The sequence below is a fragment of the Salmo salar genome, chromosome ssa14, assembly GCF_905237065.1.
Source record: "Salmo salar chromosome ssa14, Ssal_v3.1, whole genome shotgun sequence".
Lineage (NCBI taxonomy): Eukaryota > Metazoa > Chordata > Actinopteri > Salmoniformes > Salmonidae > Salmo > Salmo salar.
Window position 1 is genome coordinate 9,234,497 of NC_059455.1, and position 20,174 is coordinate 9,254,670.

Consider the following 20,174-nt stretch of genomic DNA (forward strand, 5'->3'; position numbering starts at 1 on the left):
AAGTCCAACATGGTTGTGTTCAAGTGCCTTTGAAGTCGGAACAATTCTTGAACCAATAAGATTTTAACGTTGCCAATAATAAAGTTAGTTAGCTTAACATAAATTTGTAATTATCAAAGCGGATTTGTTGTAATCTTTTGGGTTGAAAAGGTGAAAGGTGAGTGGTGAAACGTCACAACTCAGCAACAACAGAGACGGAAAAGGAAGCGAGACACCCCACTCTGTCGTTTTTTCTAATTCAATGGAAGTCAGTGAACTAAGTAGTAGACAGACCCAGCTGCTATCACTATGGGAGAGCCATCCCCTTATTAAGTAGACTGGAACTGGCATTCTTTTTTCTTCAATGGTAAACGGCCTAAGGGAACTATCTTCAAATTTTCCACCATCTTTGACAACATTTCAAGCCAGAGTCCCACTTGTAATTATGGGCGCGTTTGAGTGGGAAGGCGAATGCAACCGACTGTAGACGAAAGTTGAGGAGTGAGGTCGGGGGAGGTGTATCTGCGAAAGCCGAAAGTCTGACACTAATGTGGTCTTCCAACAGCAAGGCTCAGATCAACATGTCTCCAACCCCCATATCACACACTCACAAACTGAAATCATGTGTGTGTACAATCAATCAGAGAGTGAGAGATTGAAATGTCACATGAATTTGTATATATCCACTGAATTGCACTTTGGTTACATTTGCGTGGCTCAAACAAAAATACCCTAATGTTTGGTTGGCAATTGAGCCTCCCACAATGCAGGCGATGAAGTTGGTGAAGAGCAGCTGCAGAAACCTGCAGTCAAAACTTCATGACCTTTGATCACATTATTTTTGTAAAGTTCATGCAATCAGCATGTAGGCTCAACTTACTTACAAAGACTTGACAAAAATGATCTGCTTGAACGCGCCCTACAACTTGGGTTGTTCAAGTAAAACTTCCCAGTCGGAACTCCGAACTTCAGATTACTCTGACAGCATGAGTTGTGCAATCGAACTCTATGGGTATAATTAATGCTGCGCTCACGTGCTATTCGGAACGTGGAAACGCAGAAATGTCAGACTTGCTAACTGTTTGAACGCGGCAGGTGTATAACTACAACCAGTAAGCAAGTTGAACATTTAAGTTTCCTAGTCATGACTAGGACATGAACGTGGCATTAGCCTGTCGCATGCTCCCCAGTCGAAAAAGTTCACGCATATCTTATGTTGACATTTTGTGATGTTTTTGTTCGTTTTGGTATTCGAGCACGTCATTTTTTCTTGAGACAAGTCGAAGTTCTGTAACGAATGCACGCTCAAAACAACTGGGAGCTCGGATTCCTCAATAAAGTGTTTATTGTTATTCAACGAGACCCGACTAGTTTCTATGTATTTTTTTTTTCACTTGATAAATACTGCACCACACATCTTGGTGAGATATGAAATTGCGCGACTAAGACCTCGGCAAAAACGTCAAAATGCATTACAGACTTGTAGATTTTCCTTAGATGAATTCTGACTATCTTGAGGAAGTGTATACTGGCTATGTTGTTGTTATGGTATCTCAAGAGGGACAAACAGTAATATTGCAGCTTTTTTAGATTTTTCAACAAAGGTCTTTTAAGGGAGTATGGGAGGCACAGACGTTCGCCTCGGCGCCTAGCCAAGTTCTGCTAGGAGCAAACCGAACCTAGTATGCGGGCACCTTTAGAATTCTGCATGACAGAGGGCCATCAGAGCCATAGCCATGTATTTAGAATCTATATCTAAATACACTGAGTGTATGAAACAATAGGAACACCTTCCTGATATTGAGTTGCACCCCCTTTTTCGCTCAGAACAGCCTCAATTCGTTGGGGCACAGACTCTACAAGATGTCGAAAGCGTTCCACAGGGATGCTGGCCCATGTTGACGCCAATGCTTCCCACAGTTGTATCAAGTTGGCTGGATGTCCTTTGGGTGGTGGACCATTCTTGATACACACGGGAAACTATTGAGCATGAAAACCCCAGCAGCATTGCAGTTCTTGACACACTCAAACCAGTGCGCCTGGCACCTACTACCATACCACGTTCAAAGGCACAATCTTTTGTCTTGCCCATTCACCCTCTGTATGGCACACATACACAATCCATGTCTCAAGGCTTAAAACTCTTTTAACCTTTCACCCCCCTTCATCTATACTGATTGAAGTGGATTTAACAGGTGACATTATTAAGGGATCATAGCTTTCACCTGGATTCACCTGGTCAGTCTATGTCATGTAAAGAGCAGGTGTTACTAATGTTTTGTACACTCAGTGTGTACTGTATGGCTCTGGTCAGAATTATATGACAATGACTGTCACAATCAGGAATGGAATCATTTAAGTAAAGAGCAGTCTACATAACTCTTTACTAACACAACGAAGACAGCGACTTTTACACCAAAAATGTTAACTTTCAAATATGGAGAATGATTTCATGACAGGGGAGAACGTTTGAATTTGAAATATATCTAAAAAAGAAGATATTATAATGAATTACAAAATAGCATTTTGAGTAGGCCTAGAAAGAGGATATGTAAAATATCAAAGTGTGGAACAATTTGGTCCAGGAAACTTTTGGCTGTGTTTGCTGTTTAACTATACCACTGCATTTTACATTTGCTGTTATAGCCTTGATATACCTTTCAAAAGTTTGGGGTCACTTAGAAATGTCCTTTTTTTAAAAAGAAAATCATTTTTTTTTGTCCATTAAAATAACATCAAATTGATCAGAAATACAGTGTAGACATTGTGAATGTTGTAAATGACTATTGTAGCTGGAAACGGCAGATTTTTAATGGAATATCTACATAGGCGTACAGAGACCCATTTTCAGCAACCATCACTCCTGTGTTCCAATGGCATGTTGTGCTAGCTACGTTAGCTACAGAGTTGCAAAGAAAAAGCCATATCAGACTGGCCAATAAAAATAGAATATTAAGATGGGCAAAAGAACACAGACATTGGACAGAGGAACTCTGCCTAGAAGGCCAGCATCCCGGAGTCGCCTCTTTACTGTTGACGTTGAGACTGGTGTTTTGCGGGTACTATTTAATGAAGCTGCCAGTTGAGGACTTGTGAGGCGTCTGTTTCTCAAACTAAACACTAATGTACTTGTCCTCTTGCTCAGTTGTGCACCGGGCCTCCCACTCCTCTTTCTATTCTGGTTAGAGCCAGTTTTCGCTGTTCTGTGAAGGGAGTAGTACACAGCGTTGTACAAGATCTTCAGTTTCTTGGCCATATTCTCAGAACAAGAATAGACTGATGACTTTCAGAAGAAAGGTCTCAGTTTATGTTCATTTTCAGCCTGTAATCAAACCCACAAATGCTGACGCTCCAGATACTCAACTAGTCTAAAGAAGGCCAGTTTTATTGCTTCTTTAATCAGAACAACAGTTTTCAGCTGTGCCAACATAATTGCAAAAGGGTTTTCTAATGATCAATAAGGCTTTTAAAATTATCAACTTGGATTAGCTAACACAATGTGCCATTGGAACATAGGAGTGATGGTTGCTTATAATGGGCCTCTGTACGCCTATGTAGACATTACATAAAAAATCTGCCGTTTCCAGCTACAATAGACATATACAACACTTAAAAATGTCTACACTGTAGATCAGTTAGATGTTATTTTAATGGACAAAAAAAAATTGCTTTTCTATCAAAAACAAGGACATTTCTAAGTGGCCCCACACTTTTGAACGGTAGAGTATTTCAACACTTTTTTTGAGTTGATAATATCTGATAGTAAAACAGATCATGCCATGAATGAGAATAACCCAATTTATAATGCCAAAATCCTTTCTCGTATCCAGATTTTTGTTTGTGTTGCCATGACGTTTATTTCAGACCGGATCTCACCTGAGATCCGCTCCTACCAACCGGAAGGTTTCTTACCTTGATGAGTTTCACATGTTGGAACCAACTTCTCAAAATGCAACTGAAACTGTCCGCCATGGACCTCCCTAAGACAGAGGTACATGTAGAATTTGGGGCCCAACATGGCACCATCTTCTCTCTCACCAATAAGGTCATTGGGTGATGAGTATGCTGCATATGGCATCGATAGCTCCCTGCCATCATCACTCAGTGGAAGCTTCATTTCAATAAGCAGCCTCAAGACTATTATATTGTGCTTCACATGACTCCATAATCTGTCTGGCTAACTAGATCATTGGCCAGGTCCTTGACAAAGCATCCATGCATATTCTTCTAAAGGAGTTAAACCTCCCTAACGCATCATCTGGGGTTCCCTCCATCTCCCCAGGAGAGCTGCCAGTGAGCTCTGTGGCCCCTCAGGATTGCACACTGCTGGCTGAAGCCCCTGGTAAACTACAGATTCCTATCAGTGATGACCCCCTCTAGCCTTTCCACTGCTACATGTGGGAGGAAGAAGATTACAGGACTTCCAGGGAGCACTGAGAGAGGGCAGAGGAAAGTAGAAGCCTTTTAGCATTACTAAGCACTCTCTTGTACTTTTACTCTGTATTTCATTTCTCAAATATTGTAGCAATACATCCCGTCAATACAGAATATTGAAAAGAAAAAGTTGTGAATTACATGGTTTTTTTTCTACTTCTGTTTTTGTCTTTCTTTTTCAGGCTCACTGAGTTGCTAAGGCAGAGGAAAAGAGGAATAATCTGCATCATCTTTTTTTATTTGAACATTTTATTGTCGTTTTTAAAATTGCTTTGAACATTGAAGAATGTTCAGTAAATTCATTGAAACCATAATTAGGCCTACTGTCTAATTAGAGTATAAAACTTGCACGAACAATAGAAATGCAGGTTTTAAGTATGAAGTTGCACTATTTCAAAGCACAAATTTAACTCAAAGGATTATTTATCTTTGACAAAATACAACACATTTCACAACATCAACTGAATAAAGAAAAACCTATCAAACAGATACATTCTTGAATATCTGAGTCCAAAAGGAGACTTTCTACACATTATTATTATCTTCATAATAGAAGATTATAAACAACATTACATTTCCTGGTGTGCACAATCTGACACAGCATTCCTACATTTTATCATCACAGACATAATGAATTATTTTTTACAGAACTGTCCCCCACCCTATAAACTAGATTGTGATTGAGAGAGAGAGAGAACGAGAGAGATGGAGCGAGACAGAGGAGAGAGAGAGAGGTGGTGTTTTCATAGTGTGCAATAGATATTGTTAATATAAATATACATGGCTCTGGCGAATAGAGATAGGGAGTCAACTCAAATTGAGAGAGAAAAAGGCTGAGAGAGAGAGAGAGAGAGAGAGAGAGAGAGAGAGAGAGATGAATAGAACATTGCATGCAGTTTTCAGTCAGTTCTCACGTGCTAGTTCTAATTTACGGGGTCCTCAAAGGAGGAAGGACCATACTTTGCCGTCCCTTGAATGTAGAAGGACCATAGATGTTGGTCCATGTTACAAAAAAGGGTGAAGTGTAGGATAAAGTTGCCCCTAAACGCTGATCTTCGGTCTGTTTAACAGGGGAAGCTGATCCTAAATCTATACCTAGGGGAACTTTTACCCCAGAGCACTCTATATAATCATGGTCTATATATGAGCTGCTATTCCTGGCTCTCCCCAAGCTGGCTGTATATCTCCTGAAAAGTGGGTCTCTGTTTGGCATTCCTCCTCCAGCAACCCAGCATCAGGCTGCTATAGACCGCATCAGGGCAACAGGCAGGCCTCGGCAGGTACACCTGAGAAGAAACAACCTTTTAGGAAATTACAGGAAAAACACATTTTAACAAAATGACCAGATTTGGGATGTTTTGTCACACATATTTCACTCATAGAACAACACACAGTGCATGTCTGTCAACCCCAACAATGAGTAAACCGTAACATGCTGACCAGACTGGACACGTCGCGTGCGTGAGCGTTGCAAAATAAATGTAGAAATCCATGTTATTCAATTATTGCACCCACACTGCTCGCGCGCGCCAACGAGTGTCTGCGTTGCCAAGGGCTAAAATAGAAATCATTCCTATTTCTGACGCAGATCGCGCTGCAAGTGCTGCCTCTCCCATCTCCTCATTGGTTTATAGAAGCAGGTACCCACATGCCATCTCCTCATTGGTAATACCCACGTGGGTGATTGAAAGACAAACTGTTTTGCGGGTTGTCGTGGTAATACTATGAAAGTGTAGATGCCAATCACCATATAAGTTCAAAGATGAAAAAGCCTGGAAGGAGGAGAGATGACTAGAAACGATTCGGTTGACCGTTTTATGTGTGGAGTAATTGTCGGAGTAGAGGACCTTGTGCATTTCAGGTAAAATAACAACTCAATGTTGACAAATTACAAATTAGAGACTAATTAGCTAGCAACAGCAAGCTAGCTAAATAGGACAAATTAGCTAGCAAGTGCAAGCTAACTAGCTAAATTGCTATACATGTTTAATGCTTTTCGACCTGTCCCCAAATTAATGTCATTGGTTCAGAGTTTGTTTTGATATTTTAACCTGCATGTCGTGATCGCGTTTGGTGTAGGGGGACAAAATACATTTATGCACGATAGTGCACAATGACCCACGTGCGCAGCCGGTTTGGGTTCCGTGTGAGACTAAGCTAGCTCCAAGACATTTAGCTGAGCAGCAACCTAACAGAATATTTAGTCATGTAGACTGACAAACCTGGTTCTAAACCCATTTTGTTGCATGTACACATATTGCTGCCATAGAACAGTGCTGATTGCATGCCGACATAGTAAACATGTGGTAGCCGACATAGTAATGTGGTAGCCATACACCATACACCGGTACAAAAGGTACTATTTACAACCTAAAAGGGTTCTTAGCTGTCCCCATAGGAAACCAATTTTGGTTCCAGGTAGAACTCTTTTGGGTTCCATGTAAAACCCTTTCCACAGAGGGTTCTACATGGAACCCAAAAGGGTTCTACCTGGATCCAAAAAGGGCTCTCCTATGGGGACAGCCGAATAACCCTTTTGGAACCCTTTTTTCTAAGAGTGGAGTAAATACACTAGTGTGTAGTCACCTGCTTGCCCTGGTCCCTGAAGAACTCGCCGGTGTTCTCGATGACCTGCTCGTCGGAAAACTGCGAGTAGGGCTGCTCTTCACACAGGGTCAGAATCTCCCACAGAGTCACGCCAAAAGCCCACACGTCGCTGGCCATGGTAAACTTACCCTGGGAAAGACACACAGTCATTTGACTCATATCTAAACACAGGGAAACATGTTTGGTTGAAAACTACATGCGACAGAACGTTACCAGCTAATATCAGCTCTCTCCAAAACTCCTCACCAATAGGATGCTCTCCCATGACATCCAGCGAATAGGGAGAACGGCCCGCCCCTGGATACGGTAGTAGTCACCGCGATACAGGTTCCGGCTCATGCCGAAGTCAGCAATCTTGATGGTGTAGTTCTTGCCCACCAGACAGTTGCGCGTGGCCAGGTCGCGGTGGACAAAGTTGAGAGAGGACAGGTACTTCATTCCAGAGGCTACCTGTGTAGCCATGCTCATCAGGTTGCTATAGCTAAGAGGACATGAGAGTATTGAAAAGTAATTGAACTCTAAACTTTTTTTAATATAATGACAAAGAGAGGGCAAGAGTATGTGGTCAGAAAATAACATTTTAGCTAATTTTAAAGTGTTGGCATGACAAACTTTTTAATACTGCTAATGAATCGGTTTCCGCATACTGTTATGAACTATATGGATTAAAAAATTAACTTGATAAATATAATATAAGAAAATGAATTATTGTTATGATTACAGTATCACCTTTCATAATAACCCTAATCGGGGATGTCATTATCTAGTAAAATTATGCAGATGTAACATACCTGACCGTGGCTTTGTCACTAGATTGTATCTCCTCCACTTCGTCCAATTGATGGCTGGACAAGAACTGGTTAAGGTCTCCATTTTCCATGTACTCCGTGATCATGCAGAGGGGGTCGCTCTCCACACACACTGCCAGCAGGCTGACGATGTTAGGGTCCCTCAGCCGAGACATGATCCGGATCTCCTTCAGGAAGTCATTCCTGTAAGACGAGGTGGTAACGGCTATGACATCTTCCAGTCACACTTTCCATTAAGTTGCACAAGTATACCGTGTAGTTTCTCCTTCAATAAGTCATTCCTGTAACTAACACTGGACAATAACAGACACCTGCTAGTAAACCAATCAATCAAATGTATTTATAAAGCCCTTTTTACATCATCAGATGTCACAAAGTGCTGTACAGAAACCCAGACTAAAACCCCAAACAGCAAGCAATGCAGATGTAGAAAAACTCCCTAGAAAGGCAGGAACCAAGGAAGAAACCTAGAGAGGAACCAGGCTCTGAGGGGTGGCCAGTCCTCTTCTGGCTGTGCCGGGTGGAGATTATAAGAGTACATAGCCATTAAGGTCAGATTCTTCTTCAAGATGTTCAAACGTTCATAGATGACCAGCACGTTCAAATAACAATCACAGTGGTTGTAGAGGGTGCAACAGGTCAGTACCTCAGGAGTAAATGTCAGTTGGCTTTTCATAGCCGAGCATTCAGAGGTCGAGACAGCAGGTGCGGTAGAGAGAGAGAGTGCTAGTCACACTTTACATTGAGTTGCACAGATAGTTTCTCCTTCAGGAAGTCATTGGTGTGACATAAGATAATAACGTCTGTGACACCTGCCTGTCACACTTTACCTTGCCACACCATGTAGTTTCACTTTCAAAAAGTCATTCCTGTTACAACGGATGATAACCGATGTGACATCTGGCTAAATAGGGAAATACAGTGCTCTTTCCATTTGTTGATTGCTCAATTTACTTATTCTTTCTTGGTAGATTATTGTGAACACATTCTCTGTTACAACTGGCCAATGGCAAGACACCAAGAACACAAAGTGAAAGATGAGACAAGAACAAGCGTTGTTCTCATGCAGATCACAAAAGTAATTTTCCATACTGTAAATCATGTGGCTCTAGTACTTACGGCAGTACAGTTGTCATGGAAACAGTTCCAGATCCAGTGCTCTCACCTTGCGTTCTTGTTGGCGTCCTCCCTCAATGTCTTCACAGCCACCAGAATAGGTGTGTCATCGCTGCCCTCTACCTCATTAGAAAGATCATTGACCGCTTCAGACGGATCCTTCTCCACAATATTCTGCATGCCCTCTGCCTCACACAGGTGCACCTGTGGGAAGAAACAAAGGCATTTTACTATTGATGTTTCATCTGTCTAGCAAGAAAGCAAGAGTCATCTGACTTTTGTTCTTTTGAATTGCTTTCCTGGATTTTTGCACACACACACGCATGCACGCACGCATGCACACACACGCACACACGCACACACACACACACACACACACACACACACACACACACACGCACACACGCACACACACACACTCACAACACTCCCTTTATCCCCAGTTTTAATCCATACCTCTCCAAACTGTCCCTCTCCCAGTTTCTCCTTAAAGGTGAGCTTGTCCCTGGGGAACTCCCTCATGGCCGTGTCCTTCCCAGAGAGCAGACTCATGTTGACGGCCGTGATGGAGTAGGTGTTGCTGCCCGTAGTCCCCTCCTGCAGGCTCACAATGTCTGCCTCGGCATAGTGGGGAGCCCCGTCTGATCCACAGGCCTGGGGTGGTCTGGAGGAGGAGCTTGTCCCTGCTGTGGAGTACACAGAGCATAGGTTCACACTTCAGTAAGATGTGACCTGATCAAGACCATTGAAATGTTCTTGTTACCCTCCAAATTAACAACCCTGATATTTCTAGCCACAGGCCTGTCTTAATAAGCCACAACCCAAAAGTAATTAGGGGTCACTATACCCACCATTTGAGAAACACTAGCTTGAAGGGACATTACACTCCAAAATCAGTTTGTCATATTTTTTTCACACCTCAAAAGAAGTCTAACGTCAAGATTAGTCCAAGTCCCTCACCATCGCTGAAGTCTGAAAACATCTGTTAAACTTTGATTTTGGATTGTACTTTCCCTTTAATCCACTTACCCAGCTCCTCAGTGGACTGGGCGAACTCGGGCAGCTTGCGGATGAGGCGGGAGGGCTCCTGGTAGTCAGAGGAGCAGAGGGGGAAGATCCTCTCGTAGGTGGAGTTGGAGCCGTCCCCGCTGGACTGGGACGAGTGGTGGAAGGAGAAGGCCTGGGTTTGGACGGCCAGACGGGCCGACAGCTCGTCGTCTAGCATACGCCGCGAAGCCTGGAGGGAGGGGTAGTTACTGTTATAAGATGTGTGTGTTGTAATGTTTGCTGGCGCCAGAGAGAAACGCTAGAGGGGGCTCTTGGGACAACAGAAGCAATCAATGGCAAAGATAAGAGGTGCATCTAGCTTTTCTAACGCTGTGGTTGGCACCAAGTCAAACATTGACAGATGTTGTAATCTTGTGTTGAAGTTTAGCTAAGAGGCCATGCAAATCGATGTCAGGGGATACATTACAGCTAATTAAGAAACACGAGGTAAAAAAAAAAATAATAATAATTATCAGTGTCATTTGCAGTCTTAGTTTCTGACTTCCTTTTTAGCCTGACAGCAGTATTTATTTTATAACAAGACAGAGACATTTCCTCGTAGCTATTAGATCAACCCTAATGACCCTAACACCTCAGAGAATAAAAATCTGTTACATACCTTCTCTAGCATCTTCTGCCAGACCTGGCGCCACAGAATAATGACTATGATGGCCAAAAGGATGACGATGATGGCCACCAGGCAGCCAATCAGGATCCGGGTGTTGCTTTCATCCACTTTGTGGATGGGGTCATCTCCTAATGTACCAGAAGGTAGAAAATATTTAACAGAGAGCTTCGTTGCTTCCTCCGTCCTTGTTTGCTCAATTCCTTACCTCCCTGTCAAAGCGCATTGGAGCGAAGAATCCAAGATCCCTCACTGAAGGAGTCGGAGGATACAAAGATTTGACAGCTTGAAACATTTTATGGCATTATAATATTTATTACAAGAAAGGGTTGTCATCAAGACGTTTAGTGCTCACATCACATGTAAGGTTTTCATAAAAACTCATAATGTCATCCTCAGTAAGTGTTGTATTTATCATTCATTAATGCTGTTGTAATTTCCCTCGTATTTCACTGTAACTAACCTCTGTTCGTCATAATTAATGCAACAGCATTTTAAGAACAGGCAGCAGAGGGCACTATTGAATGTAAAAGGAGACAGGGTTGGCGAAGACAAAATAGGTAAGAACGTAGCTGGAGCTAACCTGGAAGAACATTTGTCGGGTGGCCACGTTTGCGGGGAGTCGGAGATGTGTTATAAACTGCTGTCCCTGCTGAAAGAGGGGGTGGGCGGAGAGAGAGAGAGAGAGAGAGAGAAGAGAAATGTCATCATCTATTTTGAAACAGAGTGAGACGGGGAGACACCACCTGAACTAAAACACAATAAGATTTTCGTTCCCTGTTACAAAAATGTTTTGTTATAGTGAGCCCTACTGAACATGACCCAGGCTTCTCAAGTCTCACCTGACTGGAAGGCCACCTCGCTGATCATCATCCAGGCCTCGTTGAAGGCAAAGCGGCACTTGATGGCACTGGCCATGCGGTCCCCCAGGGGCACTGTGATGAACCGGGCACTCTGGCTGACCCGGTCCACCGGGAGACGTAAGGTCACTGGCTGGGACTCCCAGTCCAACTCAGATGTACGGAAGTAACACGAGGCCTGCCGAAACATTCTCACGCCGCGGCTGAACATGTTATTGCAGTGCACCTACGGAGAGAGGAGGAGAACTATCAACTATAACACTTGAGAGTAGAGTGTACTGTGGTATACTGTCTGACACTGTCACTGCATGGTTAGAAGTACAAATTGGATGTCCAGGTGCTATTCAGCCAATGACGAAACAATTGGAGGCTAAAGTTGTTGGACATATGCCTAAATATTCAGCCACTCTTGAAGGACAAAATAGACCTCCACATATGGCTGAATACAGTATCTCTTGCACACCTACTGAGTGAACCAATGACACAAGGTTATGGTCGGTCTGAAATTACATCAACACAACCAGAATTTCAACCAGTTTTGCCCAGTTTTTCCCATTGGGAACATGGTAAAACCACATCCTCCTCCACCTCCTTTTGTACTAGTTGACCTCTCACCTTCATCGAGGTGAAGTTGCGGACACGGTCAAATTCGAAGGTCATCTCCACGTAGCCCTTAGGGAAGCTCTCATTGGTCCAACCCACATAATCGTATCCGGGCCACACGCCGTACACGTGACTGTGGAGGAAGTCATCAAGACCCCACGTCCCGTCAGTCAGCTGGCCCAGGCCTTCCTCCATACTGGGGGGAGAGAGGAGACAGGACCATTACTCCCATCCACTACGGTTGTGCCCTTGAGCATGGCACTTAATCCCTAACTCATACTGAGGGGAGAAAGGAAAAAAGAAGGTCTTTGTTGCTATCATGCCTGTGTTGACTCCACTTGTGTCTTACACGTCATTATTTCACACTATCATACTGAACCGAACCGTATTGTGCTGGCTTGGATATTTTCCTTTTGCATTGTTATTTTCTGCACGGTTCCAAAAACTATGGTGGATACAAAACCAGGCCAGGGCAGGACAGCTTGGCTCCGCTTAGCTCAGTAGTGTGACAAGAGTTGTCCACAGAATCTTCACATGGGCCAAGAAGGGCTCAAAACTTTGTGAAATAGTACCTTCGGGTCAGAGTCACTCAGGATGTGGACCATTTAACGCTTCTTAACAGTTTTGTACTTAGAAAATGCCACTGTTGAAGTACAAATATACTAAAACAAACCCAACTGACTGTAGACCCATGGATCCATCGTAGACCGAGTCATTGAGGTGGACGTCTAGGCCTCTGTAGGTCATCTCCTGGCCGGCCGGAGCACTGTAGGACACCAGGCCATCTGCAATAACACACAGCCAGGGACAGGTCAAAGGAAAGGTCACAATCAATGACAGTGGCCATTTTACATCAGCCTGGTCTAAATTTTGTTTTACATTCCAACTATGGTAGCATCTAGACTATTCTCTTTTCTTTCAGTTTCATATATGGAAAGGATGTAGGATGGGATTAGATATAGGATGTAGGATAGGATGGGATTAAATATAGGATGGGATTAGATATAGGATCTAGGATGGGATTAGACATAGGATGTAGGATAGAATGGGATTAGATATAGGATGGGATTAGATATAGGATCTAGGATGGGATTAGACATAGGATGTAGGATAGAATGGGATTAGATATAGGATGGGATTAGATATAGGATATGGGATGTAGGATAGGATGGGATTAAATATAGGCTGTAGGATAGGATGGGATTAGATATAGGATGTACTGTAGTGTGTCTGACCTAGCCATTCACAGCCATAGAGCTCTACCCTCATGCACACGATCATGGAGTGGTCTGTGATTGGCATGAAGCGTACGAAGCGGGCAATGATGGGTGGCTCTAGGTCCTTCAGCACCACATCATAGGCATTCATGTTCCCCTCGATCACCTGCAGACAGGAACAGGAAAGGGCATCATCATCATCATCATCCAAAAACTACAGTCACTAAACATCGAACAACAACAAACACAGCCAGACAAGAATGGAAGTTATAGAAAAGTCACACCAATCACAAAGCAAGATTGGTGTGGGGAGTCGTCCCCAAAGTAAAAACCCAGCCCAACAGTTGGGCCCCAACTGGCACTCCAGGCTGGCTCAATCAAACACTAGTATTTGAAAGAAATCTCATACTATTTGAACCCAGCCAGAGAGCAAAAGGACATTGAATCAACATTAGAAAAACATTGAAAGCCGAGTCAGAAACAATTCTGGTAGTATGGACACTAGCTTGCATCTGCTCACCTGCCTGCCTTTCCTGTCATGCCAGGCCACCCAGCGGCTGCCGTCGCGGCTGTACTTGATGCGGTAGCGCTGGGCAAACTCATTCCCCATGCCGTCGGCGTGGCGACCCTGGGTGCCCACGAGCGTGATGAAGTGCAGCGAACGCAGGTCCACCTGGAGAAAATCCTTCGGTCCGCCTGCGTCCGTCTCTGCCATGATGTTAGGGCACCATGCCCCGTCACCGTCTCCATCGTCAAAGTCCAATCTGAGGAGGAGAGGGAGAAGGAAGGGAGGAAGTAGTAGGAGTAGAAGGGAATATTTAGTGAATTGAATAATAAAAATGCCTTCCTCCCTTATTTTAAGGAATCACTGCTCTGACAAGGTTGGATTGGTGAAGGGCAATAGGCAGGCAATCTTGCCTTCACTCAGACAGTACAGTCAGTATTCTGATTACCTGATGGAAAAGAGTTTAGAGTGTGTATGGGTCTACAATATGGTGACAATGCGGATAGCATACCTGCCATATCTTGCTGCTGTAGACTCTGACCACTGACTAGAAGCAGAGATATCCTCATCAAGAATCTGTCCTCCAGTCATACCCAGAGGATACCGACACACACCTAAAAGCAGATGCAGTGTTACAGATGCATGTTTTTAGGGCCATGTGTTTTTCCTGACCAGGGAAAGACTCCAGGACCTAGTTAAAAGCTATGACAATGGCAAATGAAACAGATTCAACTCATGTCATCAACAAGTCTCTGAGATGTTTGGTGTGTGCGTTTGTGTGTGTTTGTGTGTGTGTTTGTGTGTGTGTGTGTGTGTATCTATGCACGGGAACGTATTCCCGAAGTCCATGAGTGTGCCACACTGCACATGCATTTGGTAGGATCTGGATTGAGTCAGAACTGAAGTGGACAGGGCACAACCCTCCCCCAGCTTCTTCCTTTAGGCCTGGGAGGCCCCTCCACTGAAACAGAGGCATCACTATGTAGGTGCCAGTCCAAGCAAAAAGAGTAGGGAGGGGCCCCTTTAGTTTTCCTCCTCTTTATTTTGCATCTCTTTTTCTATCATTTGTACCAGAGCCAAAGCCACAGATAGTTTTAGACTTAGAGCTGTAACCATTGGAATTTTATTTATTTTTTAATGTAAAACTCTAATTGCTCAAGATATTATTACGGCGGTTTAAAACAACATTTATTAATTTAACTAGGCAAGTCAGTTAAGAACAAATTCTTATTTTCAATGACGGCCTAGTGGGTTAACTGCCTTGTTCAGGGGCAGAACGACAGATTTGTACCTTGTCAGCTCGGGGATTTGAACTTGCAACCTTTCAGTTACTAGTCCAACGCTCTAACCACTAGGCTACCCTGCAAGAAAGAAAAAAACCATGAGCTGTTAAAACAGCGATTGAAGTGCGTGTGTATGTGTTTTTGTGAGACCAAATGGCTTCTTTGCCTACTGTGTCAGTGATCAAATCAAATCACATTTTATTTGTCACATGCGCATGAATACAACAGGTGTAGACCTTACAGTGAAATGCTTATTTACAAACCCTTAACCAACAATGCCATTCTAAGAAAATTAAGTGTTAAGTAAAACATTTCTAAGTAAAAAAATAAAAGACAAAAAATAAAAGTAACAAATAATTAAAGAGTAGCAGTAAAAATAACAATAGTGAGGCTATATACAGGGGGTACCGGTACAGAGTCAATGTGTGGGGGCACCGGATAGTCGAGGTAATTGAGGTAATATGTACATGTAGGTAGATGTAGTTAACTTATCATGCATAACTGTTGACTCTGTCCTACTGTACCTGCCTATTACCCTTCATTCTGGATCTGCTTACAACTCAAAGTAACACTGAAACATAGAAATAGACTTTGAGAGCTTGTGGACAAAATACGCTTTATACAGTGAAACTATTTCAAGTGGAAAAGTCCAGGAGTGGTAGGTTATGAATGAGTGCCTCTCCTGTCACCCTGCTCCTTAGCACTGACACAGACGTACGCACACAGACACACACACACACACACACACACACACACACACACACACACACACACACACACACACACACACACACACACGCGCACGCCAGCAGCTCACTCCATACCTCCAGCAGCCTTTTTCTCCTGCCCCTACAGCTTTTCAGACATTTCCTGAATGCCCCCAGCCTGTGAATGGTTTTCCTGTTCTCACATATTTGCTGTCTGACCAATCGACCAATGGCTAAACCCCACACACGCGCGCTCACACACACACATTGACGGTGATGACCTAACCAGCCCACCTAGCTATTACGGCGTGCTGGTATCTCGATCATGTCAACATCTTGACTCGACTACAATGCGGTAATACCCCCTTCAGTATGTACTATATAAATAAAGGCTTTAGAAAATGCCGAGACGTGACATGAACATGTAACATCTTAAAATGAGTTAACAAAACACTTAACATCCTTTTCAGATTACTGAGTCAACCAAGTCAAGCTGTACTGTCTTGGCCTGGTTACACATCCACTGTAGTTGCTGGGACCATTGCTGGAGAGGGCATCTAAGCCAGCACAGTGCAGCTCTGATAGTGTGAAAAGGCTATGAGTTGACCTTCATGTACAGTACCTGGGTTGACTTGGGTCCTTACAGCAGTGAGGAGGAATAACAGGAGACAATGTCTTATCTGTAGAGCCTTCATCTCAGAGGCAGGAGCTGAACACCTGACAGAATGGTTCACAAGTTCAGTATGACAACAACAGCAGCAACCACAATATGTATGTAATGTTACTTACGTAGGGGTTGTACTTGTACCATCCGTTGGTCAATGCTAGCCTTCTCTCTAATCTTGACTTTTTCTCTATATAAATAGAAATGTTGGTAAATTAGCTTTTATTGTTGAAAGAAATGATGAAAGAGATTGGTGTTTTTTTTCACCGTCTAATAAAGGCATGGAGATGTTCAATGACAGAGATGTGTTTGTTTAAAATATGTCAGTTGATGGTTTCATTTCAGAGACAAATAATCCGGGTTTTTGCTAAATGCTATATATCCGCCTCATTCTAAGAGCAATAAGTAATACTGCTACGTTTTACACAGTCAAATGTAACAAATAACGAAAAAGAAATTCAATATTATTATTATATATATTTATAATTTAATACAGTAATATGAGATCTGTATGTACAACATTTACATTTGACATTATAGTCATTTAGCAGATGCTCTTATCCAGAGCAAATTACAGTAAGTGCATTCATCTTAATGTGAGACAACCACATATAACATTCAAATATACAGGATACGAACATTCCATTCCAGCTAAACAATGGATATAGGCTATAGAGTTTAGCAAAAAGAAAAAAGAAATCCTACACATCTAAAATCTAGGAATTAAAAATCTGAGACCAGTAATTTTTTAAACACACATGAAGGTGTGTTTAACCCATAAGCAATCATTTCTGATGAAAAAACACAAATGTGAAAAATTGGTGTTTATAGCATTTTGGAAATAAACTCTTCATTTATGATTACTATATTTTAGCACTTTAATGTCTCCTGCCAAGAACTAAAATGTCCCTTCGGTATAATGATGAAGATTGATTGATTTATCGATCAGTCGCTAGATTGATTGATCCAATGCGTCAGGGTAGGGTCAATTCCATTTCAATCCAGTCAATTCAGGATATGAATTGAAATTCAATTCAAGGAATGAAAACAGGCATCCATTCGCCATTAGGATTTTCAATTCGCTCTTTATGGAGTTGAAATGGAATGGACCTCAACCATACAACGCATACAGTATACAAAGAAGACCCCCTAAACATGTTCTAAGATTATGCACCTATCTAAGCCATTGGTTCCAACCAGCGGCAGACATACACAGAGACCTCCTTGTACGGTCTACTCAGGTAATTGACTACCTCTCCATCCACAGTGCATGCAGTATAAGTCCCCAATGCTTATTTATCTTTTAAAAGGCCTGTAAATGTCTCGGTGAAATATGCCTACTGCACAAATATGCTCTACATGGCTACCCTCCTGTACTTTCAGTAATTTATGTGGTGAGTTTACCCCAAAAATGTGAGTGGGGGGGGAAAAGTACTGACTGTGTGGTTCTGTATAGCCCTGGTGAGTTGGTGAATTCACATGGACGCTATCTGATGCCCACGGATCCTTGCTGTAAAGTGCTGCCTTTGTGCTTTTGTGTGGTCCTGTCCTGCGTTAGGCCTATTTCATCATGCTCAACTCGGACTGCTCTCTACTTCAGTTGGGTGTGTGTATGTGTAGGGTCAGGAGTTTTCCTCTGGTCAGGTCAGAAAACTCTGGGCCCTAGTTATAATAATGTGTAATTAGAAAAAAAACTTGGCGTTTAGGTCATATCCACCATGGCTAATATACTGATAATGTTAATGTCCGTGTGTCACTTACATGTCAATACTGACACTGGCACTGGCAGGTCAGGTTACTAGTGTATTCAAATAAAGTATCAAAATAAACATAAATACATTCAAATAAAGTCAATCATTAGAAGAGAATGGAATTCCACTTTTTCCTCAAACAAATAAAATAACCCAAAAATGGTGAACTAGTATCTAATGGAAAATAACTTATTTTTGTTAAACAACTTATTTATATTTACATGTCAATCAAGTTGGGAGGTACCAGCTCAACTTTTCTCAGCTTTCAATTTCATTGATGACAAATACACCCATAGCTGTCACCGAAACGTGGCTACTAGCAGTGTCAAAATACAATGGCAAATGACGTTCTATAAATGTAAGAGTAATCGAGGAGAGAATAATGACCACACTTACTTTACACTGCCTTCCCAAAACCCTTAGTAGTCCAGGGGAATATTATTCCATAATCGACTGGATAAAATTCCAAAGTCTATTACACTGTAATATACTTTCTTCCCGGGATAGACTTTCTGGGAAAGACGGAGGAAAAGGGCTGATGTAAAAGCAAGCTCTCTCGCTAGTGGAAAGAGAAATGGAAAAAAAATGAAATAAAAATAACACACTCTGGGATTCTTTGGTGTGACGCCAAAAAGCCCCAGAATTCCACCTGATGCACATAAGGTTTCAATTATGGCCTGGAGAGCTGTAAGGGAGTTAGTTTAGAGCAGGCTTCTGTTGAGCAGCCAAGTGCTACTGAAGAAGGACCCGAGTTTACATTCATCCTGTGGAAACCTGTTCATTACTGTGGGAGTGATGGTGTTTTATAGGGCTTTTAAAAATATCATGCAGAATGTAGACCAAAAAAAGAAACATTGCTGGACTAAGAAGTCAAATCATGTCTGACTGAACTTGAATTCTCCTTGTTCTGCTTTTTATTGAAGTGTTATTGATCTGTTTTTCAACTGTATAAAAATAGTAATGTCCACTCTTTGTTTACTGACAGCAGTGAGTGGATCTCACCAGTTTTTCAACAGTGGTTCTTTTGTGTTCAGCTCGTGCCAATTTAGCATGAATTGAGACACTGACCTGGAACTGCCACAGTTCAGTAATGGAGTTTACCATGAGAGGGCAGCAGGGACGGCTCATGGCATAATTGACATAAGGGGTCGATTAGGGCCCCTGACCGCTAGGAGGCCCCCCAACCACAAAAAATAAAAATATATATATATATATAATAAATACACTGAGTGTACAAAACATTAGGAACACCTTCCTAATATTGAGTTGCGCCTAGGGCTGTTACAGTGACTGTATTACCGCCACACCAGCGGTCAAGTGGCATGAAGGCAGTCCAATTTTTCTTGACCGTTTAGCTATGGTAATTAGGCTTCTCCAAGCTCTGATGCTGCTGATGGTAATTAGAAGGCTACCAAACTTGCTAATGCCTGGTACTCACCACTCAATTGTCACTCTGAAATCAATGCAAATGTAATCGGAAATCTAATCAAACACTTCATGAGAACCCATGAGCTCATGTTGCACAACACTTTTATAGGCTAAGCAATATCATGAGAAAACAGAGTGATGGCTTCTATTAAAACTTCTTAGGGATTGCTCCTTTTTTCAATTTTCGCCTAAATTGACATACCCAAATCTAACTGCCTGTAGCTCAGGGCCTGAAGCAAGGATATGCATATTCTTGGTAGCATTTGAAAGGAAACACTTTGAAGTTTGTGGAAATGTAAATTGTAGGAGAATATAACACAATAGATTTGGTAGAAGAAAATACAAAGAAAAAACCAACCGGTCTTTTTCAACCACCATCTTAGAAATGCAAGAGAAAGGTCATAGTTGTAGCCATCACTCTGGTTGTAATTCCGACAGTGTGCACAAAATAGCAGCAGTGTATGTGAAAAGTTTCAGATGAATAACTTGAAAAATGAGTGGACAACAATACTTTTAGTGTGAAGTCCCCAAGTACATTT

The 20,174-nt window shown here is 42.4% G+C and overlaps 1 protein-coding gene across 3 annotated transcripts; it reads right to left on the reverse strand.

Annotated features, from left to right (window-relative positions):
- Positions 1 to 4,633: 4,633 nt before the first annotated feature.
- Positions 4,634 to 18,790, reverse strand: LOC106568728 (discoidin domain-containing receptor 2). 3 transcript variants are annotated; one of them, XM_014139319.2, is made up of 18 exons: positions 18,604 to 18,789; positions 16,582 to 16,646; positions 16,415 to 16,509; positions 14,314 to 14,416; positions 13,818 to 14,061; positions 13,316 to 13,463; positions 12,754 to 12,865; positions 12,093 to 12,276; positions 11,460 to 11,703; positions 11,201 to 11,266; positions 10,612 to 10,748; positions 9,975 to 10,182; positions 9,402 to 9,631; positions 8,995 to 9,149; positions 7,812 to 8,012; positions 7,267 to 7,501; positions 7,000 to 7,149; positions 4,634 to 5,699 (listed from the first exon to the last, which is right to left on the reverse strand). In XM_014139319.2, the coding sequence occupies exons 3-18, from the start codon at positions 16,485 to 16,487 to the stop codon at positions 5,565 to 5,567; spliced, it is 2,625 nt and encodes an 874-aa protein (XP_013994794.2). In that variant the 5' UTR covers positions 16,488 to 16,509; positions 16,582 to 16,646; positions 18,604 to 18,789; the 3' UTR covers positions 4,634 to 5,564. The 3 variants fall into 3 exon arrangements, 2 of the variants coding, with proteins under 2 accessions (XP_013994794.2, XP_013994792.2); XM_014139317.2 differs by having other exon boundaries at positions 11,201 to 11,269; XR_001320387.2 differs by having other exon boundaries at positions 5,562 to 5,699; positions 7,234 to 7,501; positions 11,201 to 11,269; positions 18,604 to 18,790.
- Between the last annotated feature and the right edge of the window lie 1,384 nt (positions 18,791 to 20,174).